The 24912-nt window shown below is 39.8% G+C and overlaps 1 protein-coding gene across 9 annotated transcripts in view; it reads left to right on the forward strand.

Moving 5' to 3' along the window:
* Positions 1-24912, forward strand: part of SCMH1 (Scm polycomb group protein homolog 1) — a 173151-nt gene that overhangs the window by 16618 nt on the left and 131621 nt on the right. For 8 of the 9 annotated variants that reach the window (XM_057310723.1, XM_057310726.1, XM_057310724.1 and 5 more), the window contains exon 2: positions 20867-20947. In XM_057310723.1, coding sequence (XP_057166706.1) covers positions 20923-20947 — 25 coding nt within the window. In that variant the 5' untranslated portion in view covers positions 20867-20922. Of the gene's footprint in view, positions 1-20863; positions 20948-24912 lie in introns of those variants that run through there. The other variant, XM_057310725.1, reaches the window with a different exon arrangement.

Consider the following 24912-nt stretch of genomic DNA (forward strand, 5'->3'; position numbering starts at 1 on the left):
GCTTACTTTTAATTTCTTTACTTCCTACAAACTGGTAGCCTTTTGCTGGTGAGGCCTACACACTGAATACTAGCTAGCACCACTTTAGGTCTCTGTGTAGGGAACACTGGTAACGGGATGTCAAGGTGAGGCAGACTGTGTAGACGGACTCCTTGCTTCCCTTCTATCTGATAAGCTCTGTAGTTATATATTGTGTTTTGCCTAAAAATGTGTTTGAAGATAGTTCTTTGACTAAAAAGGGTCTGAAAACCTCTAGGCTGCAGAATATATTCCTGGATCTTTATCTGATTCTAACCTGGTTTTCTAATTCATCACTGCCTCCTGCCGTATGTCCTATGCTCGAGCTACCTGTCATTTTCTACAGAACATCGTACAAGCCCTTTCATTACTTACTACTTTTCTACTTCCCTTTGCTTATTTAGAACTTCCTAAATTTCCTTCTCTGCCTGGAATAAGATGCATTCTCCAAATTCTAGTTCAGAAGTCACCTCCTCTGCAGGCTTTTTCAATTCCTTTAGACAAAATTGGTCTCTACTTTTCATATACCCATAATGACTACATGTTACATTCCTTTGTAATGTATTTTCCTTATCTATCTCCACTTCTAAATAAGGTCTTATCCATCATTATATCCCTTGCCCAGGGACTGATGCATAGAGTATTCAGTAAGTATTGATTGGATAAATTGGGAAAGTCGTCAATATTTGGTACATATGTCAGAGAAGCTTTTTATTTGGTCTTAGACAAGCTGCATGATTTTCTCTTCACTAGGGAACGTATTCCTGTATGTTGACATATATAATAAGAGTTGAAATATATGTCTTAGAAAATACAGGGGCACCTGGGTAGCTCAGTCAGTTAAGTGTCCGGCTCTTGGTCTCAGCTCAGGTCTTGATCTCAGGGTCGTGAGTTCAAGCTGTGCGTTGGGCCCCAACTGGGTAGCCTACTTAAAAAAAAAAAAAAAAAAAAGATACAAATAAGAACCTCCTGGCCAGACACCTTGTATGGATATGCTTTAAAGCCTCAGGGCAGAGGGTGGGAGGTATACAGAGAAGGAGGTTAAAACTGAATTAGCCTCGAAATTGGTTTAATCGAAAAGTTTGGAATCTGATTTTTTAAATAGCACTCTTGTTTTGTTTTATCTTAATTGCATTTGTGTGTTCTTGCAGTTTGATGAGTGACCTTTAAGTAACCTCTTACCGGCAAGAAAGACTGGCCTATGGAAAAAAATGCAAGATTTGAAGTCACGTGACCTCGATAGTCTAATTCTGGATTTAGCAGTTACTAGCTGTGTAACTTTTACCAGTTATTTAAACTCTCTGAGTCTTGTTTTCATTTCTAATGCAGATACTAGTATTTGCCATTTGTGCCTCGCAAGCTTGTGAGGACCAAATGAAACAGATAATATGAAAGTGCAGGTAAACCCCAGAAAATGTGCTGTTTGTTATCAGCTTCGTGACTTCAGAGAAGTTAAAACCTTTGTACCTCAGCTTATTCCCCTATAAAATGGGAATAATAATACCTATATCATTAGGTTAATTGTGAGAATTAAGATACTCATAAAAAGTATGTAGTGTGGCATAAAGTACATTCATTCGTTGTGCAGCCATCGCCACCGTCCATCTGCACAACTTTGTCATCTTCCCGGCTGAAACTCTGTCCCCAGAAACAAAAACTCCCCATACCTCCCTTCCCAATCCTGGCAACTACCATTCTACTCTATGAATTTAACGTCTGGGAACCTCAGATAGGAGGAATCAAGCAGTATTTGTCTTCTTGTAACTGCATGCCCTTTTGAATTTTAAAGTACAGTATTAATAATGATGCTAATTGTCATGATAATTCTAATGATTACCATTTACTTTTGGGGTTAGGCACATTGTTTCCTTAATCTTTGCAGCACTGGCCAACAAATGACCTATCCATCCTCATTTGACATTTGAAGAAGGTGAGGCTAAGGAGATTAAATCATTTACCTAAGGTCACAGGTATGTGAAACATCAGATGAAGAATTTATTCTGTGTTTTCCTGACTAAGGCTCCCGCTACGCCTACTACACCGAAAGTTGAAGTAGGCCTGACTCCAGCCCACATTGAGACAGCGCCGGAAAGGACATAAGTATGTGTCATGGCCTCCTTTTCTTCTTATATACCGGTTTACCTTGTTCAGATTTCTAAAAAATAGTGCAAAGAAAGTTCCAGTAAGAAGACATGAACTTTTATATAAGTTAGACTGCTTTAGATTATGAGCTCTTATCCAAGAGTCATATCTTTTCTTATTTTCCTAGCATCTAACATAGGGTTGGCATTTAGAAGTCACAAGAACGTGTGCTAACAAATCGTATGCTCTCAACCTGCCCCTCCTTCCTATTCAAGTAGGTTGGTCTCTGACATGGAGACAGCTATAAATACAGTGCCTGCTTTCAAGGAGCTTAGAGTCTAGTTGGAAATGACACATATAAAAAATTACCATCACCAAAATAGATTCTTAGTAGAATCAGTTATTACACATGCTGACTTTAAGCGGCTCATTAAAAAAAAAAAAAAGTCATGTTGTATTTCAGTTACTTATGAGGCTTAGTTCATATAAAAAACATTTTGGGGGAAATTAATGACCATTGCTTCCTGAGTCAAGGAGTTGGAAGTGTCCCTCCAAACACATGCACATATCCCCTGTGAAATTCCCCCAACTGCTGCCTGCTGACAACCCAGTGGTGCTTGCCACTCTGTGGGGTCAGTGAGGAGTGATTGAGTCAGGCAGGGGTCCTCCAGCTGAGGGTTATGTCCTTGTGTTGCATGAGCACATGAGCTACAAACCCCAGTTACTTCGCAAATGCCCCAGCTCTTTTCCCTGGTGGACATTCCATTACGCATTAGCTCAAAACCATTATTTCTTAGGAGAAATAATGAAAAGCCTGATTCTGCATATGAGAAAAAGTTTAAAGAGTATTGATTAATATATAACGTGTGAGGGAATGATATATGAAAGTCAAATAGCTGAGAGACCAAGTGACTTTTTTCTCGTATAGCATATTTCCTATTTTCTATCATTGATTATTGTTGGGTATACCAGGCCACCATAGGACTCAATTATGGTATTCTGTTTTAACCCAACTCTTCTGACACCACCTGGTATAATCCAGTTCAATTCTGACACTAGCCACCTGGAGTTAGTATCAAATTGCATAGGTTTAAGGGAACACGATTCCCAGCAAGACTGCCCCCACTTCGGACGCCAGCCTCAAGTGAGGTCCTCAGGCCATCTGCACTTCTAACCAACTGGCTGCAAATCTGCTGGTTCCTGGGACCTCCCTCTCAGGTTCAGTAATTCACTAGAACAACTCAGAACTCCGGAAAGGGCCATACTTGTGATTACAGGTTTATTATAAAAGATACAAATCGTATACAGCCAAATGGAGAGACATATTGGGTGAGGTCTAGATGAGTTCCCAAACACAGAGCTTCCATGGAATCAGGGCATCTTCCTGGCACATAGATGTGTTTATCAATTAGGAAGCTCCACTGACCTTCTGTGTCCAGAGTATTGATTGGGGCTTTATTATATAGGCCCCAACAGTGGGCTGACCCAAAGCCCGAATCCTCTAATCCCATGATTGGTCTTTCCAGCAACTGGCCCCCATCCTGAGCCATCTTATTAGCACAAACTCATGCGTGATCCAAGGGGTTTATGAATAACAAAGATATTCCCATCACTTGGAAAATCCCAAGGGTTTTAGAAGCTCTGTGCTAGGAACCTGTGACAAAGACCAGACAGATTTTTATACAGCATATGGTACATGAGAGAAAGTTTAGTATAGTGGTTAGGAGTAGTGTAGTGGGAGGTTATTTCAGTTCTTTTCCTCATGAGGTGCAAGGCATTTAACACAGTACTGGTACTTAGTCAATCTTGGACATATGTAAGTATTAAGGAGTATTTTAGTTTCCTAGGACTGCTGTAACAAAGTACCACAAATGGGTGGTTTAGAACAATGGAAATTTATTCTCTCACGGTGTGGAGGGCAGAACTCTAAAATCAAGGTGTCAGCTGAGCCATGCTCCCTCGAGGCTGAGTAGAATCTCTTCCTAGCTTGTGGTGGCTGTCAGTCCTTGACATTCCTTGGCTTGCAGCTGCATCACTCCAATCTCTGCCTGTCATCATGTGGTGTTCTCCCTGTTTGTGTTTCTGTTCACATGTTTTCCTCTTCTAAGGACACCAGACAGATTGGATGAGGGCTCACCCTATGACCTCATTTAGCTTGATTATATCTACAGAGACCCAGTTTCCAAATAAGGTCACATTCAGAGGTACCAGGAGTACATAATTTTGGTGAACACAACTCATAACATGATCAATAGTGAATTTAACATATAATAGTCCACCCTCTGCCCCCCCTCAATTCATGACCTTCCATTGTGCAGAATACATTCATCCCCTTCCAAAATCCCCCCAATGTCATAACCCATTCCAGCATCAACTGTAAGGCCAGAATTTCACGTAAATATAATCAGCTCAGAAAGTCCCAGATCTCCCTGATGGCTAATGATGTTGAACATTTGTTCATGTGTCTGTTGGCCATTTATATGTCTTCTTTGGAGAAGTGTCTGTTCATGTCTTCTGCCCATTTTTTTTTTTTAAAGATTTTATTTATTCATTTGAGAGAGACAGCCAGTGAGAGAGGGAACACAGGCAGGGGGAGTGGGAGAAGAAGAAGCAGGCTCCCAGAGAGGGAGCCCGATGCGGGGCTTGATCCCAGAACGCTGGGATCACGCCCTGAGCCGAAGGCAGACACTTAACGACTGCAACACCCAGGTGCCCCATCTGCCCATTTTTTTTACTTGATTATTTGTTTTTTTGGGTGTTGAGCAAGTTGGTACAGCCACTTCAGAAAAAGTTTGGAGTTTCCTCAAAAAGTTAAAAATAGAGCTACCCTATGACCTAGCAATTGCACTATTGGGTATTTACCCCAAAGATACAGATGTAGTGAAAAGAAGGGGCACATGTACCCCAATGTTCAAAGCAGCAATGTCCACAATAGCCAAACTGTGGAAGGAGCCAAGATGCCCTTCAACAGAAGAATGGATAAAGAAGATGTGGTCCATATGTACAATGGAATACTACTCAGCCATCAGAAAGGATGAATACCACCATTTGCATCGTCATGGATGGAACTGGAGGGGATTATGCTAAGTGAAATAAGTCAAGCAGAGAAAAACAATTATCATATCACTTATGTGTGGAACATAAGGAATAGCATGGAGGACATTAGGAGAAGGAAGGGAAAATGAAGGGGGGGATCAGAGAGGGAGACCTCGAACCAAGAAAGACTACAGACTCTGGGAAACTGAGGGTTTCAGAGGGGAGGGGGTTGGGGGGATAGGTTAGCCCGGTGATGGGTATTAAGGAGGGCACGTATGGCAATGAGCGCTGGGTATTATACGTAAACAATGAATCATGGAACACTACATCAAAAACTAATGATGTATGGTGACTAACATAGCATAATAAAAATAATTAAAAAATAAAAGTAAAAATACTAAGAAAAAAAGTCCCAGATCTCATTTTCTTAATCAAGTATGGGTGAGACTCTGGTATGGTCCATCCTGGTACAAAATCCTCCATCTGTGGACCTGTGGAACCTAGAAAACAAGTTATCTGCTTCCAAGATAGGAAAGACATTTCCGTTACCAAGGGAAAATGGAGGGAATAAAAGATCACCAGTCTAAAGCAAATTCACAATCATGGCAAATTCCATTAGATTTCAAGGCCTGAGAGTAATTTTCTGTGACCTGATGCTCTGTCCTCTGGTGTGATAGGACACCTCCACCTTTCTACACCTGGAGGGTCCCACTGACCCAGGCCTCTACATGTGTGGCTTTCCCCTTCGTGTTATTCTTCCTTCATTTTATTCCATCTTTGTTCCCTTCAGTCCAGACCAGCAGCACTTCTGCTTGTTTAAACTTCTCAAAAACCTCATCAGTCTTTCATGTAGTTGATGGGGATCCAGACCTTCTGACAAGAGGCTCCAAATCGTTCCTGGATAACCATATCTCCATTCCTAGCTTTTGAGATGGTTGATTGTATCCATGAGTCACAGGCAAACGATTGTCCAGCCACACCCTTGGCCCTATTTCTAGAGCATGTAGTCTGGTTAGGCAGAGAATTTTCCAAATCATCAAGTGCTGATTCCTTCTTGCTTAACAGTTCATTCCTCAATTTATCTCTGCTCATATTTTACTGTAAGCACCAAGGAGAAACTAGGCCATACTTCAACACTTTGTGTGGAAATTTTTTCAGCTAAATATCCAAGTTTATCACAAGTTCACCCAAAGACTGAACACAATTCAGACAAGTTTTCTGCCACTTTATAACAAGAATTGCTTTTCCTCCAGTATCCAATAATGTGTTCATTGTTTCCTTCTAATACCTCAGCAGAAGCATCTTTAATGTTCATATTTGTACCAAACATCTCTTCAAGGCAGTCTAGGTTTTTTCAGTTAAGCCTCTACCCATATCCAAGCCCAAAGGCACATCCCCATGTTGAACTATTTCTTAGAGCAGCACCTCACTCTCACCAGTACCAAATCTGTTAGTTTCCTGAGGCGATCAGAAGCTGAAAGAGGCAAGAAGGTATCTTCCCCTGCAGGGCTCAGAGAGAGCATTGACTCTGCCAAAACCCCGATGTCAGACATCTAGTCTCTAGAACGGAGAGAATACATGTCCTTTGTTTATTACGTCCAGTTGGTGGTACTTTGTTATAGCAGATTAAGAAGCCAAAACGGGCGTTACTTGGAGGTACTGTAGTCATTAGTGAAAGACAGTGAGCATGGAGCATCTGCCTGTATCCACAGGGTTTCTTGCTATTTCTCTCTCTCTTTTGTAAAGCATATTTATGTCCAGTTGCACTTAAAGTTTACTTTTGTATGTTAACGGCTTATGATTTCCCTTTTTTTATCTCCGGAGAGCAACTTTAAATCATTGGTAGGAATGCTGTGGTACCAAGAAGCCTTCAAACTTTTGGAGGAGAGGCGGCTTTAGTTTTACAGACCTTCCTTCTGCCAGAATGCCTAGTACTGGTTCTTAGCTCTCATGCATACTGCCTCCATCAGGGTGAAGCATGAGGACCCCAGTGGTACTTCAGTTAGCCCTTGGATAGATATTTGACCCATAAGTGATGAATTGCATAATGAGTCCTTTACCATTACTTCTAATGGACATCTGTGTTTTTCAGTTTTGAGTTATTTTTCAAGAACACATTCTTTGCCTGTTGTAATGAGGACTGATAGGTTTTGTTTTTTTTTTTTTTTGATTCCCCTTAGTGCCAGTCACAGTGTTTGCAGGTCTCTTAGAAGATACTCTGTAAATATTGTTTTGCATTGAAGAAGGCTAATCCATGGCACTGCTAGTGAGAGACTAGCTGTAGTGATAAATAAGAGATGTTAGTTGCCAGGGCTGTCATTTCAATTTGTCTTGCTAGTGTTGAGCTCATTAATAAATTGCCACAGTGATAATATGAAAGTAATGAACCTTCTGGAGGCCCAGCTGGGGCACAGAGTGCTAGCAGGGACCTTCAGGGCAATTGCCATTGTTATACACAGTTCTGTTAAAGAACTTTTTTTTTTTCCTTTGAAACATTTATATTTTGCAAAATCCAAATCCTGTTTTAACATTTTTGTACTTTCTAAGTGAGTTTATTTAAATTCAACTCAACAAACATGTATGTATCTGATGCCTGCTACTGTCAGGCACTGTATTAGACCCTAGGGATTTGTAAAGATGACTAAGACAACACTTAGGGCTTTGCTGTCAAACAGGCAAGAGAGGTATAAAAACAAATAATTGTAATACAGTATTTAAATGCTGTAAGTATGAACCAGATATAAAACAGAATGGAAAAGGCAATGATTATCTAGGGGAAAGAGCTAAGAGGGCTTAGGAAGAGGAGAGTCATTGATTTCTGAGTTAAGTTTTGAAGGATGAGTTGTTGAGTTGACAAGTTGAGTGCATAATGGAAAGAGGGACTTGCAGATGAGTTGAGGGAGTGCAAATCATTTAGAGTAAGTTAAGGAAAGAGGGTAAAGAGAAGGAGAAGATGGGAGGATGAGGCTAGAGAAGTAGTCAGGGGCCAAATCTTAAAGAATTTTGGTTTTGAGGGACTATGTATGCAATGCAAAGGACTTTGGTGGATTTCATTCCACAGGCTACATGGATCCATTGAAGGATTTTAAGCAGAGAAGCAACATGATGGAACTTTTATTTTAGAAGGATTACTCCAGTTGCCGTACACATGATAGAACTGAAGTAGAGCGAAACCAGATAGAAGGCTTGACTAGTTTTGTACAAGCAAATAACAACACAGTATACTGCAAAGAGCATGACTGAGATTGTTTTAAGTCCCAGTTCAACCACCTACTAGCTCTCCAACTCTGAAAGTTCCTCATCAGTGAAATGAGAGTAATAGAAATCTCTCACTGGGTATTATGGAAAATCATATGAAATAACGTGTATACATGGAATTGGTCCAAAGAGCTGAGTATAAATATTAGCTGTTATATATCAGCTTCTGGTTTTGCAGAGTTTTAGGTAACCTGTAACCAAGTTAGGGTTTTCAAGAAGCACTTGTATTCTCTTTCTATCAGTCTCCCAATAAAACAAAGAAATCAAGAGGTTTACAAACCTTTTTACTTACATTAGGATTCATCTTTCAGGATTTTTTGAACATTTGAAAAATAACATAACTAAAGCTTTTTCCTTCGGACACCCTGCCAGACTCTGAGTTGGAGAATCAGGCCTAATGTCCTTTTTAGTCAGTGGTGCAATAGGAAAAGACCACAGCCCTAGTTCAGCAAGTGAGCTTTTTAGGTAAGAAATAGCATCAGAGTCTACTCTGCCTCTGTTTCTTCAAGTGTTTAAGAAGAATAATGTGAACAGGTGTCCTAGCTACCTTGTATATCTGTTGTGAGGATCACATCCTTTCCATAAGTAAGCACTCAGTAAACTACTATTCAAGTTACTATTACAAAGAATGTAGAAATGAATCAGATATGGATCCTAATATCAAGGGAATCATAGCATTAAAAGAACTGTAAAAGATATCTACAAATAACTAATATGAAGAAGATAATATGTGAGTCAGATAGCATTGGAAATTATAAAGGACTTTGAAACTGGAAGTCATTTATATTTTGTGTAATACATTGTAAAAAATATTGTTTTATAAAGTGCATTTTACATGTTCTCACTATTTGTAAGGTGCTTCTCCAAGCAAAGATGAAATAGGGTCACTTTCTTGGAAACCTGTGGAAAATGAATGATAAAGACGGATTAAGATTTTAGGTAGGTTTTTAAACGTATATGCATATTTTTGTCCCAGGTTTCATATTCACTGATATCCAAGTAACTTTGTTAAAGTACTCTTTGAGCCTCAGGTGTGTGTTTGGGGGGGGTGGGGAGGGTGTAGCATGTAGTGTGTGTAATGGAGATGATGTCACGTACCTCTCAGGTTTGTTGTGATGAATGGTCATTATATGTAAAAGTGCTAAAGAAAACAATGTTCATTCCTTCCATTACACTACCCACCTTTTCACTATTGTCAGATGTTAAGCTTTGAGACAGCAGCTTCTTTGGGATATTTTCAAGTTTATTTTTACTTACGAAAAATTTCAAAAATCCAACAAAACCAAAAAGTTTTTGCAATGAAAAACTCATGTCCACCACCTAAATTTTGCCATTGCTTGTAAATGTCACATATCTACTTACCTGTCCCTCCACCCACCCGGCCGTATTGAGATTTCTCTAGTGATTCCTTAGGACTTTTCTGAAGGAGGTTTTTTAAACAAGATAGGGTATTTTCACTAATTTGGAAGCCAGGAGTGCAAATACATTTCAGACATTTGTACTTAAATGGCAGTTTTCTTATTTACATTGTTTGCTGCTGTGAAGAATTTTATTTACTGAGTGATTCATTATTTGAATCTATCTGTACTATTTGTGCTCCTACAGTATCGTTTCCAACCTTAAATTGTCCCATCACATTTTCCTGAGAATGCCTTCAGTTAATCTTTCTTTCAGTGTCACATTGAGAGTAGGCTCTTTATAGTCCTCCTTGTTGTCTCTTTTCCTTTGAAAGTATCCTTAAAAATTGATAAGAAACAGTAGTGTGCATTCTGTGCCTGCTGGCGACCACTGCAGCTGGAAGCTTTGTTGGCGTGGAGAGGGGCGCCTGCACAGGTCTTCAGAGCTCAGGTAGCTCAGCACTTCCCCTCAACTCCCACATTTTGTTTCTGAGTGTGGGCTTTTTCCCAAGACAGTTGGTCTCTTTAGTATGCCCTAACAGGAAGTACAACCCTTTACCCATGTTTGGTTATAGGCTCTCAGCATTGAGTGATTTTCTCCATTTTATAGCTTTATTTAGATTATATTTGACAGAAATTCTTCTAAGTTTCTGATTCTCTGATGGTACTCTTCCCTGTTTTCCAGTGCTGCCAAGTGTTAGGTGGATTTCCTTAATGAGCTATGAGGACTGTATTCAGAAAAGTCTTTGAAAAGCTAAGTTATATTCATAATTATGTCTCTCAATTCCTTTCATCCTCTCATTACCTGTTCGTAATGATCCTGTGAGATTTGAGACTTACAGATACTAAAGGACCCAGCTCGTTTTGTTCCATTTTGAGATACTTGCCTTAAACTGTTTGTCTCTCATAAATCACCTGTGAGTTCTACTTACAAACCACCCAGATATTTTTTAAATTCAGAAAGTAGTCTTAGTAGAACTAAGAGTGGTATCATAGAGGGAGACTGGGTGACTATTTTAGATAGAGTGGTCAGGAAAGGCTTCTCTGGGGAGATGATATTTAAGCTGAGACCCAAATGATAAGAAGTGAGCCATGTGAATATGCGGTGGAACATTCCAGGTAGTGCAAAGGCACTCAGGTACTGAGGAGTTTAGCCTGCATCTGGAGCAAAAGAGGACAGCATGGCTTGAACAACGGGAATGATGAGGGCTGTAGGAGAGGAGGGGTAGAGGGAAGGGTCGGATCGTGTAGGATGATATGGGTCATGTTAATAAAGGACTTGGATTTAATTTTAAGAGCTATGAGGAGCCTTTGGGAGATGTTAAGCAGGGGAGGGGCATGATCTAACTTACATTAACAAATAACCAGGATAGGGTCATATGGTGGAGAAAATCACCCAGTGCTAAGAGCCTCTAACCAGAGGCAGAAGATTGTATTTACTCCTAGGGCATACTAAATGGCCTAGATTTCCTGGATAAAACCCAAGCCTCAGAGACAAGAGATCGGCCAAATTACCTTGCTCTAAATCCCAGCTCCACCATTTACTAACTATTTTTGGGCAAATTCTAAGACATCTCCCTGTATGGATTTTCTCCTCTATATGAAGATAATATTAGTACCCACGTGGGGCGCCTGGGTGGCTCAGTTGGTTAAGCATCCGACTCTTGATTTCGACTCAGGTTATGATCTCAGGGTTGTGGGATCAGCTTAGTATCAGGCTCTGTGCTCAGCAGGGAGTCTGTTTGAGATTCTCTCTCTTCCTCTCCCTCCCACTCATGTGCTCTCTCTCTCAATAAATAAATAAAATACTAAATAAAATAATAGTACCTACCTTACTGGGCTGTGAGAATTGAACAACTTAATGCAGGTAAAGTGGTTAGAACATATTAAGTTCTTAATATTTAAGTTTATAATTTATTTCCTCTAGATATGGGTGGTCTAACATGATAGCCATGTGGTTAGTGGGACTGAGGTACTGAATTGTAAATTTTACTTACGTGTGTGTGTGTGTGTGTATATATATATATATATATTTTTTTTTTTTTTTTTGAGAGAAGGAGAGTGGTGGGGAGGGGGAGAGGGAGAGGGAGAAAGAGAATCTTAAGCAGACTTCACACTCAGCGTGAAGCCCAATTTGGGGCTTGGCCTTACAACCCTGACATCATGACTTGAGCCAAAATCAAGAGTCCGACACTTAGCCAGCTGAGCCACCCAGGCACCCCTTGAATTATATTTCTGTTGGGCAGCACTGCTCTGGACTCTGGGTCAGGGGGAGAGTGTTGGAAGAAGCGTACGGACAGACGTAGGTGCTTTTCCTGATTACGCAAGTGCCCTTGAAGATTCCCAAACACCTTCATCCAGTGCAGCCTCTCTCCCCATCAAATGAGCCCTCCCTCTTACCCTCTTCCTGAGTATCAGTTCGTGTAATGAGCCTGCCGTCACTGATAGTGTTTTGTATTCTTCAGGTGTTCAGAGTGGGAAAAAAAGTTACGAATCACTGCTCTGTATTAAAGAGTATTGCACAGGTTTTATACCTATCAATGATTTTGATGAAATACATTTCTGGGGTTCTCTGAACTAGTATCACCATATAAGATTGTTCTCTGAAATAAAATCCACCACTAATCCTGGCCCAGTGAACCCCAGAGACTTAAAATGAGGAAAAAATTAAAGTAGATTTTAATTAAGGAATGAATTGCTGGGTCAAAAGCTGAGGAAGTTGAGAAAGCATCTTGTGTCCTAAAAGCTAAATTTCCAGGATTAAAAAACAACAACAACAACACCACTCAAAAAGCTAATAAGCAAGCAGAAACTTTTCTCTGAAGTGAAACTGGACATATGTTTTTTGGGTTTTTTTTTTTTTCCTCATGCCTCTTGGTTCCTGCTGGTTCTGTGGTTCTATAGAAAGGTTTTCTGACTTGAGAGTGTGAAGAAGGTTCCTAGTAAATACAGAATGACTGTTAGCAGATGGCACCACTCTTCTGCCTTCGCTGTTTGGAATGTTTATATCCTTTATCCTACCCAAATAATTAAAAAAAATCTATGATCTGCCTTAGCTTAATACCACATCTCAAAGATTATCCATGCCCTCTCAGTCAGGTCGTCTTCTAGAGAAGAGAGCCCTTGCCTGAGATTGCTGTACTGCTTCAGACTCACACAGGACACGTTTCACTGGAGGCCCCTTTGTAGTCTCTGGTCTTTCTGATGGCAGAGAAGAAAGAGGTAGTGTCAAAGACTCCCAACCAGAAATGGGTGTCAGGGCGATTGCCTGAGTCGCTTGCAGGAAGACAACTGGTATCACTCGATGAAGTTCCCGTATTTCAGTAACTGTAGGATTTTCTATGAAGCCATAAAATCAGACACTTGTGGCGATGGATGATGCGGAAACAGGAGTGCAGCTTGTCTGTAGTAAATATGAGACCTGCCTGGGAATGCACTGTCGAGTTCTCACCTCCTAGTTTTCTGGTGAAGAATTTGAAGCCTGAGGAAGTGACTCCTTGGTGACCTGGAATGAATCAGGCCAAGTTTAGGCCTAAGTTGCAGCTTAGTTTCTTCTTACAAAGAAACCATAATTGCCCCCAAGTTTGTAATTGTGTAAGATTCATACAAGACCCTGGATAATGCCAGGGAGTCATAACTCACTTCTTTTAGGCTAAGAACCTGAGACTTTGGGGGGATTTATAGAATGATTTATAGATTCCACTCTGTCGATGAGCCCAGATTACTTTATGTACCTGTCTTAGTGACCTAAGCAGGTGAGGATTTAATCTACTCTCAGGGCTCTATGTTTGAGGAGGTAGTTTTCTATACCAGACTTTATCCTATTAGACTCTAATTTTATTAACTTGATTCTAAATTGCTCTTGAGATATCTGGTACCTGGTAGCATAGACATTTTTCAAAGGTCTGTTTGGGCAGTATGAACAGATAAAAAATGGTAAACGGGTTAATAGTCTCTTACTGGTCCCCAAAGCCATATGAGTCTGACCTCAGATTTTAATTTTGTCACCATGAAAAGCTTTTATTAAGTGGTTCCTGTCTGCAGATGGTGACATGCATTCAAATCTTCACTCTGGGAAACCTTGGGGAAATAAGTCACTCTTAGCTTATTGTTCTGGATGGCTACAGGTTTGTTCGACTGTACATTAAATCTTTATTTTTAAAAATCATTTTAGTTGGAAATTATTCTAAAATAAATTGTGCCTTTCTTCCTTTTAATTTAGTTTAACCTTTTCTTAATGATGCAGATCCTTATGGTGAGTGTGTGTGTGTGTCTCTGTATGTAAAGGATACAAAGTTCCATGGGCTTTTTAGTCTATTCCTAACTCCGTTTTTCCCACAAGACCGTTTTTTAGTGCATGATTTTTACAAAGTGCCGGTTTTCCGGAATCCATATTGTTGTATATAAATGCCTGGAGTTAAGTCTGTGGGTCACAGTCATAAAAGGTTTAAAAACCATTGCACTAGGTAACTCCTTCCTCCTGCTAACAATACTTTCTTTTTTTTTTTTTAATAATTTTTTTTTATGTTATGTTAGTCACCGTACAGTATATCCTTAGTTTTTGATGTAATGTTCCATGATTCATTATTTGCGTATAACACCCAGTGCACCATTGCAGTATGTGCCCTCCTTAATACCCATCACCGGCCTACCCCAGTCCCCCATCCCCCCGCCCCTCTGAAGCCCTCAGTTTGTTTCCCAGAGTCCACAGTCTCTCATAGTTCATTCCCCCTTCTGTTTACCCCCCCTCATTCTTCCCTTCCTTCTCCTACTGATCTTCCTATTTCTTATGTTCCATAAATGAGTGAAACCATATGGTAATTGTCTTTCTCTGCTTGACTTATTTCACTTAGCATAATCTCCTCCAGTCCCGTCCATGTTGCTGCAAATGTTGTGAAATCGTTCTTTCTGATGGCTGAGTAGTATTCCATAGTATATATGGACCACATCTCCTTAATCCAGTCATCTGTTGAAGGGCATCTCGGCTCCTTCCACAATTTAGCTATTGTGGACAATGCTGCTATGAACATTGGGGTGCATATGGCCCTTCTCTTCACTACGTCTGTATTGTTGGGGTAAATACCCAGCAGTGCAATTGCTGGATCACAGGGTAGCTCAATTTTTAGCTTTTTAAGGGACCTCCACACTGTTTTCCAAAGTGGCTATACCAATTTGCATTCCCACCAACAGTGTAAGAGGGATCCCCTTTCTCCACATCCTCTCCAACATTTGTTGTTTCTTGCCTTGTCAATTTTTGCCATTCTAACTGGCGTAAGGTGGTATCTCAATGTGGTTTTGATTTGACTATCCTGATGGCTAATGATTTTGAACATTTTTTATGTGTCTGTTAGCCATTTGTATGTCTTCATTGGAAAAGTGTCTGTTCATATCTTCTGCCCATTTTTTGATTTGATTATTTGTTTCTCGTGCCCACTCTTGCCATTATTATTCAACATAGTACTAGAAGTCCTTGTAACAGCAATCAGACAACAAAAAGGGATAAAAGGTATCCAGATTGGCAAAGAAGAAGTCAAACTGTCTCTCTTTGCAGATGACATGATACTCTATAAGACTCCACCCTCAAATTACTAGAACTTCTAGAGCAATTCAGTAATGTGGCGGGATACAAAATCAATGCTCAGAAATCGCTGCATTTCTATGCACGAACAATGAGACTGAAGAAAGAGAAATTAGGGAATCCATTCCATTTACAATAGCACCAAAAATCACACATTATCTTGGAATTAACCAGAGACGTAAAGGATCTATATTCTGGAAACTACAGATCACTCTTGAAAGACATTGAAGAAGACACAAAAAGATGGAAAAATATTCCATGCTCACGGATCGGAAGAATAAACATAGTTAAAATGTCTATGCTACCCAGAGCAATGTACACTTTCAATGCCATCCTGATCAAAATACCAATGACTTTTTCAAAGAGCTGGAACAAACAGCCCTTAAATTTGTGTGGAACCAGAAAAGGCCCCGAATCACCAAGGAATTGTTGAAAAGGAAAAACAAAGCTGGGGGCATCACGTTGCCGGATTTCAAGCTGTACTACAAAGCTGTGATCACAAAGACAGCATGGTACTGGCACAAAAACAGACACACAGACCAATGGAACAGAATAGAGAACCCAGAAATGGACCCTCGGCTCTTTGGGCAACTAATCTTTGACAAAGCAGGAAAAAACATCCGGTGGAAAAAAGACAGTCTCTTCAATAAATGGTGCTGGGAAAATTGGACAGCTACATGCAAAAGAATGAAACTTGACCACTCTCTCACACCATACACAAAGAGAAACTCCAAATGGATGAAAGACCTCGATGTGAGACAGGAATCCATCAAAATCCTAGAGGAGAACATAGGCTGCAACCTCTTTGACATTGGCCACAGCAACTTTTTTCATGACACATCTCCAAAGGCAAGAGAAACAAAAGAAAAAATGAACTTGTGGGACTTCATCAAGATAAAAAGCTTCTGCACAGCCAAGGAAACAGTCAAAAAAACTAAGAGGCAGCCCAGGGAATGGGAGAAGATATTTGCAAATGACACTACAAGATAAAAGACTGGTATCCAAGATCTACAAAGAACTTAACAATACTTTCTTATGTTTGCATAGTACTTGATTTTTTGCCAAGCCTCTGTGTATGTGTGTGTGTGTGTATATATATATATAGCCTATGATAAGTAAACCAGGAAAGGGATTAATTTTTTGGTGTTTTTAAATACAGTAAGCAAGCATAATGGAACCAGAAAGAGCATGGACTTTCAAATTAGACAGTCTTTAATTTTAGCCTTTCAATTTAGTAGCTATGTGACCTTGGACGCCTTAATTAATCTCACTGAGTTAACTTCAGAATTTCAGCTCTTTTTTTTCTTTTAACTAAATGGGAAATCCCATTGTTGGGTTCTTTAAATCAAGTAATGAAGGTAGAAGTGCCTGCTAGGGACAACAGGGATGACCCTCACAAACAAAATGTTGACTGGAAGGAAGTAGACGTGAAAGAGCACATGCGGTATATTTTGTTTATATAAAGTCCAAAACAAGCAGAACTACTCTACAATGCTAGAAGTCAAGCCAGTGTTTACTCTGGGTGGAGTAATGACTGGGAGAGGACACAAAGGAGTACTTCTTTGGGTGCTAGTAACAATCCCTTTCTTGGTTTGGAGATACATTGTAAAAGTTCATGACCTTTATACTTATGATTTGTGTACTTTTCAATACGTATGTTATACTTTATTAAAAAGTCATTTTTAAAGTGCTTAGCACAGAAACTAGCACATAGTGGATTCCCTTCTCCTATGACGGTTCCATAAGTTAGCAATATGAAAAGTATATTTAACAAAATGACCCCAGCTCTTTTCCTTGTAACCTCTCAGTTTCTTTGTTCCGTTGGGTTCTCTGTCTCCTGATTCCAGTCTTTTATACCTAGGCATGTTTAATAAATATATACGGTGGGAATCCCAATTGGTGTAGCTGAAGGAGTTTAGATCAGTCAGATAAGGTGAAATTGAATGTCTCACCCCTGTGATTCAGGAGTAAATCAGCAATATGAATTCTGATTTGGTGTTATTCTCTGATGATTACTTGATTTGATGTTTTGCTTTTTAAGTGGAGATTAAATGGATTTTTAAATTTTGCCTGATATCAGATCAACTTCATTATTGAGTTTTTTTTATGGTGGGACATTGGGTATTCTCTTATTTCTGTCACTTTTAGTACAAGCCAATTATAGTATAGCAGGCTGTGAAATAGTCACGGTCACACCCTGTAACACCTCATATCATTTGCTTCAGTTCTCATCACTGAAAGAGAACCATAGGTATTGTTTTTACCTTATTGCTTTGTACTACAAGTATAGAAACAGAACTTAGATACTTGGAAATTTATTTATGCAAGGTCCTGTTATAAAAAACTCAGAATTGTTGAAAAGTCAATTAAAAAAACTCAGAAAGTTATTTTTTCTACTATAGGCAATGTGTGGGATATAAAATAAGCCTATGACAGCCTCTGCCCTCAGGGAGGGTCGATTCCTGTAGGGGGGGTTTGAGAGATGAGCAGAAAATGAATTTGTCTACATTTACTTTTGGTCTTTTGGATGTTGTTGGTCTCGGAGAGAAGACTTGGACTTGGACTTTCAAAGAGAAGGTTTCTGAGAGAAATACTAGCAAGGCCATTTAATCCACAGAGAGCTGTGGTGAGGATTGTGTGAATGCCAGTGGAACCAAGAGGCAGGGACCTGACGGACTTCATTCATTAGGGATTAGTAATGTGACAGAAAGCTAGGGAGGCAGAGAAGGACCCCTACCTATCACACACTTACTTATATCCATTCATTAAAATAGATAATGCTATTCAACCCTCACAAACCCTTTGGAGTAGACACGATTATTCCCACATTAAAGATGGCAGAAATTGGGGATGCCTGGGTGACTCAGTCAGTTAAGCATCTGCCTTCGGCTCAGGTCATGATCCCAGGGTCCTGGGATCAAGTCCCACATCGGGCTCCTTGCTCAGTGAGGAGCCTGCTTCTCTCTCTGCCTGCTGCTCCCCCTGCTTGTGCTCTCTCTTTCTCTGACAAATAAATAAAATCTTAATAAAAAAATAAAGATGCAGAAATTGTGGCTCAGAGACATTTAGTAATGTGTCCAAGTTTACAAAGCTAGTGACAGAATTGTTATTCAGACTCAAAGCCCATCTCATGCTTTATATAGATAGTAATGTTATCCAAAGAAAGGATGGATTTGTCAGAAGATAGCTTGGAAACCTGCAGAATGGTTGTTAAGAGGTCATAAACAAAATTGACGGCTGGTTGCATCTAGGATTACCCAGGAAAGAGAATGCTATGACTCCAGAACTTAGTTTCTTTTAAATCTGTGTGAAGCTTTTTATATTTCTCTTGTGAGGTGGTTCAGTGGGACTGTGATACAGGTCCACCTGTTACCTGTTTCTTTTCTTTCTTTTTTTGGGGGAGGAGGTAAAATATATGTAACGTAAAATTTACCATTTTATTTTATTTTATTTTTTTAAGATTTTATTTATTGATTTGACAGAGAGAGACAGCACAAGCAGGGGGAGTGGGAGAGGAAGAAGCAGGCTCCCAGCAGAGGAGCCTGATGTCGGGCTCGATCCCGGAACGCCGGGATCACGCCCCGAGCTGAAGGCAAACGCTTAACAACTAAGCCACCCAGGCGCCCCAAAATTTACCATTTTAACCACTTAAAGGCATTAAGTACATTTACAGTGTTGTGTACCCTTTACTACTATCTCTAAAATGTTTTCATCATCACAAGCAGAAACTCTGTACCTATTAAATCATAACACTCCATTCCCTCCTCTGCCCTGCCCCTAGTACCTCTACTTTCCATCTCCATGAATTTGCTTTTTCTAGTTACCAAGTATAAGTGGAATCATACAATATTTGTCCTTTTGTGTTTGGCTTATTTTATTTAGAGTAATGTTTTCAAGATGTGTCTCTGTTGTAGCAAGTATCAGAATTGTATTCCTTTTTATGGAAGAAATATTCCATTGTGTGTATAAAGGACATTTATGTATCCATTCATTTCCTGATGGACACTTGGATTGTTCCTTTCCTTTGGCTGTGGTGAATGATGTTGCTGTGAACATTAGTGTACAAGTGTCTGTTTTAGTCCCTGCTTTCAGTTCTTTTGGATACATACCCAGGAGTGGAGTTGCTGGATCATATGGTAATTTTATGTTTATGTTTTTGAGATTTTCCACAGCATCTGCATCACTTTTCATTCCTACTAGCTATTCGCAAGGATTCTAATTTCTCCACGTTCTGGCAACACTTGTTATTTTTGTTTTGTTTTGTTTTGTTTTATGATAGCCATTTGAGTGGGTGTGAAGTGGTATCTCATTCTGATGTTGATTTGCATTTCCGTTATTGATTAATGATGCTGAGTATCTTTTCGTGTGCTTATTGGCTATCTGTATAGATAGAGAAATGTCTATTCAAGTCCCTTGCCCATTTTTTAATTGGGTTGTTTGAGGGTTTTTTGTTGTTGAATTGTAGGAGTTCTTTACATATTCTAGATATTAATCCCTTATTGGATTTATAATTTGCCAGTATTTTCTCCTATTCTCTATAGGTTGTCTCTCACACTCAGACAGTGTCCTCTGATGCACAGATGTTTTTCATTTTGATGAAATCAAGTATATCTGTTTTTCTTTCATTGCCTGTGGTTTAGATGTTATATGTAAGAATCATTGTCAAGTCCAATGTCATGAAGATTTTCCCCTGTGTTTTCTTGTAAGAGTTTTATAATCTTAGCTCTTGTGTTTAGGTCTTTGATGCATTTTGAGTTAATTTTTGTATACAGTATAAGGTAAAAGTTCAACTTCATTCTTTTGCATATGAGTATCCAGTTTTCCCAACATCATTTGTTGAAAGGAATATCCTTTTCCCATGAACGGTCTTGGCACCTTTCTTGAAAATCGTTTGACTGTATATATTAGGGTTTGTTTCCGGGCCCTTAATTCTGTTCTGTTGGCCTATAAGTCTGTCCTTATGCCAGTACCACTCTGTTCTGATTACTCTAGCTTTGTAGTAAGTTTTGAAATCAGGAAGTGTCAATCTTTCAATTTTGTTCTTCATTTTCAAGATTGTCTGAGCTATTTGGGGTCCTCTGAAATTCCACATAAATTTTAGGATGACTTTTTATATTTCTGCAAAAGACATCATTGGGATAAATTTCTTTCAGCAGTGTTTTGTGGTTTTCAGCATATGATATTTTATTTCATGTGCCTGTTATATTTCTCACAATAAATTAATGTGTTAACATTCTTATTTATCCATCATTGATTAATGATCTATAGAACTGCCCTCAAGAATATATTCTGTTTTTAACAGACTCAGTGTTCTGAACCCACAAAGCTGAGGGAAGGATCCTGGAAATTGAAAACCTATCTGAATTGCTGCCTTTGGGAAGCCCTGTCTGGGTGTCCAGCCTGTTGGTGTCCACCGAGAAAAACCTAGTTTCACTGCATGTCTTCTTTGATCTACAGTAGTTCACATTTCTAATTTTTTTCTCTTGTTTGCTTCCAGATTTCTCCATCTTGCTAAGGAGGAACGCTTTCCTATTTGATATAGCTGATGGTACCATGCAAACATCGGATCCTCGGAAAGGTCAGAGCCTGTATTTATATGTAACAGAGATAGAGAGTTTTCCCCTGTTAGGTTGTATATGAATGTATGTGTCACAAAAAGCGATTAGAGCGAATAAAAGAACCTCACCCTTTCTTGCCAATTTAATCCTGCAGTTTTAACAACTCTTGCGTGTCATTTACACGGCTCTTGATGGTGTGCACAGTACTCTTCACATAATCGTCTTGCACAGTCTTGACAGTCATCTTGTGAAGTAGGTACAGTTGCTGATCCTGTTTTATGGAAACAGCGAGGGCTTAAGAGACTTCTTCAAAATCATGTTACTATGTGCTGTACGGCTAGTTCTAGGTCTTAGATCTTTTGCCTTTAAATCTCTTTCTCCTCACTGCGTCACAAGTTGAAGATCAGTGTCAGAATTTAGAAGGCGTGTGAGCATTCAGTACGGCAGCTGTATGGACATTGGGAGTAACGTACATAAAAGTCTGTGAAAAAAGTTAAAATCCCTTTATGGATATAAACTATCATTAATAAGTCAGATCTTGATATTGAATGTCTAACACAATGTATGAGATGACACCAGATGGCTCAGTATATAATATACCATTGTCTTAGTAGGCAGATGAGGCTCTTCGTTTGCTGCCTACCTACTTTTCTGTTCTCCTCTCCCTTTATCTCTGTAGCTTACCCTATCCTTTTCTATCTGTAGTAAACTACTGGCTATTAACCAAACACACGGCCATGTTCGTGCCTTAGTATCTTTGTACTATATTCCCTTTGTCTAAAATGCGTATTCATCTTTGTTCTGACAGTCCTGGCTCAACTTCATCTCTGTGAAGGCTTCCTCATGTCCCCAAGCAAAGTCAGTCATTCCTTTCTGTTTTCCAAGGGCACTTTGTATAGCAAATTTCTATGAGAGCAAGAATCACGTTGTGTTACGGTGGTGTATTTGAATGGCTACCTGTCCTACTAATCTGTGAGTTCTTCGTGAGCATAGGCTTGCACTTTGTCTTTGTGTCCTTAACGCCCCACATTACTCCTGGTCAGATACATTGTGTTCAAAGAATTAAAGACTAGCTCCCCTTAAAGAACGTGTGCACCAGTCTTAGTGGGAGACTGACCACGTACAAACACTTAGAAGCGTCTAAGTAAATATGGTCCATGCTTGAAATAGAACAGAGGGTTGATCACAGCCAAACTGCATTATTTAGGGAAGAATTCCTCTAGATCAGGGATTAACAAACTGGGGCTCATAGGTCAAATTCTGTTGGCTGCCTGTTTTGTAAGTAAAGGTTTTTTTGGAACATAGCCATGTTTATTGTTAATGTGTTACCTATGGCTACTTTCATGCTGCAGTAGTGGAGTTGAGAAGTTGCAAAAGAAACTGTATGTCCCATAAAACTAATTAAAAAATTAATTAGCCTCTGTCTCTTTACAGAAGAAGTTTTCCAAACCCTGCTTTAGGAGGTGGGTTTTGAATAGAGGTATGAAAAGAAAAGGAACGTGAATTGGTGAAGCATGAGTGTGTATCGTAATGAAAACAAGCTGTAGGAGTAGGTATGCTAAGTGAGGAAGTTTCACTTTAATCGGGTTTGTCAGAGAGAGCTATGTTGAAGTGTCAAGAATGCTTCAGATTGAGAAAGAGGGAACATAGAAATTCAAGAAAGAGGGGCGCCTGGGTGGCGCAGTCATTAGAGCGTCTGCCTTCTGCTCAGGGCGTGATCCTGGCGATCTGGGATCGAGTCCCACATCAGGCTCTTCCGCTGTGAGCCTGCTTCTTCCTCTCCCACTCCCCCTGCTGTGTTCCCTCTCTCGCTGGCTGTCTCTCTGGCACATAAATAAATAAAATCTTTAAAAAAAAAAAAAAAAATTAAAAAAAAAAAAAAAAAGAAATTCAAGAAAGAAATTACGAATTTAACGCTTTGGATCTGTAATAAGACAGTTTCCTGATGAATAGCAGGGCATGAGGATGATGATGACAGAGAAGAAGGAAGCAGCAATGCCCAGTAACATGGATTGTCTACAGTGCCCATGTACTGGTCTAAGTGCTTTCTATGTATCCTGTTTAATTCTCCTAGCACCTAAGTGAGCTAATTGCTGTTATTGTCTTTACTTTGCAGATAAGGAAACCAAGGCACAGGGGGTTAAGTTACTTGGCCGAGGTTGTACAGCTAGTAAGGGATAGAACCAGATGCAAACCCTGGCGGTATCGCTGCAGGATCTTCATAATAGAGGAGGGAAATGTAGGGATATTTGGTAAAAATACCCTTGAGCTTGGACTAAGGTAATTAGCCTGAATAATTAGGAAGTGTGCTAACCCATCATGGTAAAGAGAAAATAAACAGACCGTGGAGGTGTAATGTTGGAAGGCAGAACGATATACTGTGGATTAGGTGGAATGGGAGAGAACAAGAAGGAGCTGCATTATATAGTTAGACACGTTATATAGTTAGTCATTGCGTTTCACCTTGATAAGACCAGAAAGCAGTTAACTTTCCCTGCACACATGAAAACGGCCCCAAAAGCCTAAAGAGCGGGCATACTCAATTGAGATAGAGATGAGCAGTGATTTTCCAAGAGGTAGGTGACATTCAACACCCTCCAAGCATATTAGAGTCGGTGGAGGTGTCACATCAGACACATGCCATTCTCTCCCTTTCTGTTTTGTTTCCCTGAGGAGCCTTGTTCCTGTCTAACTCCCTACCACTACTGTGATAAACATTTACCCCCTTGGACCACTTTCTTTTTAATGTATGTATGTGTTAAAATTATGTATATGCACTGTGAAAAATTTGGCAACAGAAGTATACCGAATGAAAAGGCAAAGTTTCCCTCCTGTTACTATCTTGTTGTCTTGAGAGACCTCTTTTAAAAGTTCAGTTGTAGATGAAACTACTATTACTAATGGAAGTATGCTGGGATTCCCTCATGGTTATTGAGATAAAAAAAAATACTGAGGGGCGCCTGGGTGGCACAGCGGTTAAGCGCCTGCCTTCGGCTCAGGGCGTGATCCCGGCGTTATGGGATCGAGCCCCACATCAGGCTCCTCCGCTGGGAGCCTGCTTCTTCCTCTCCCACTCCCCCTGCTTGTGTTCCCTCTCTCGCTGGCTGTCTCTATCTCTGTCAAATAAATAAATAAAATCTTTAAAAAAAAAAATACTGAAACTAGGGATGTACTGTATGGTGACTAACATAATATAATAAAAATTATTATAAAAAAATAAATAAAAAAAAAATACTGCGAATCACTTTCCTAAGGCCAAGATGCACAGCCAAGAATGGAAGGCACTTCCTGGGGAGATGTGGGATCTTCATCAGTGGGGGTATAAGAAGAGACTCGGTGAAGATTCAGACACTGGCTGGGGTTGGTGGAATTGGAGGCAAGGAAGGAGGAGGCATTGAACTAAATGGCTTTTACTGTTCCTTCCAAACCTGTAGTTCTGTATTATACCATCTGACTGATTACCAAGCACAAAGAACAAGACGCCATCAGGACTGGCATGGATGACTTGAGTGGACAACAAAATAGTATAAGAGAAAATCCAATGTATAAAATCCAAATTTATAGAACAAGTTACTTTGCAGTAAAACATTGAGCTTTACTTTAATGAAGGTTTCTTTTTTTTTTTTTTTTTAAAGATTTTATTTATTTATTCGACAGAGATAGAGACAGCCAGCGAGAGAGGGAACACAAGCAGGGGGAGTGGGAGAGAAGGAAGCAGGCTCATAGCGGAAGAGCCTGATGTGGGGCTCGATCCCATAACGCCAGGATCACGCCCTGAGCCGAAGGCAGACGCTTAACCGCTGTGCCACCCAGGCGCCCCTAATGAAGGTTTCTTTTAACTAACCATCTTGGTGTGCTCAAAATAGACTTCATTTTTTATTAAAAATTCCATTTACACTAAATTTTGTATTTGTGTAAAATAAAAGCATCACACATTGTTCATTATTTCAAAGAAAGAGGATATTTCAGGTTATCCAGCCTGGTT

Source organism: Ursus arctos, unplaced genomic scaffold (assembly GCF_023065955.2).
Source record: "Ursus arctos isolate Adak ecotype North America unplaced genomic scaffold, UrsArc2.0 scaffold_12, whole genome shotgun sequence".
Taxonomy (NCBI): Eukaryota; Metazoa; Chordata; class Mammalia; order Carnivora; family Ursidae; genus Ursus; species Ursus arctos.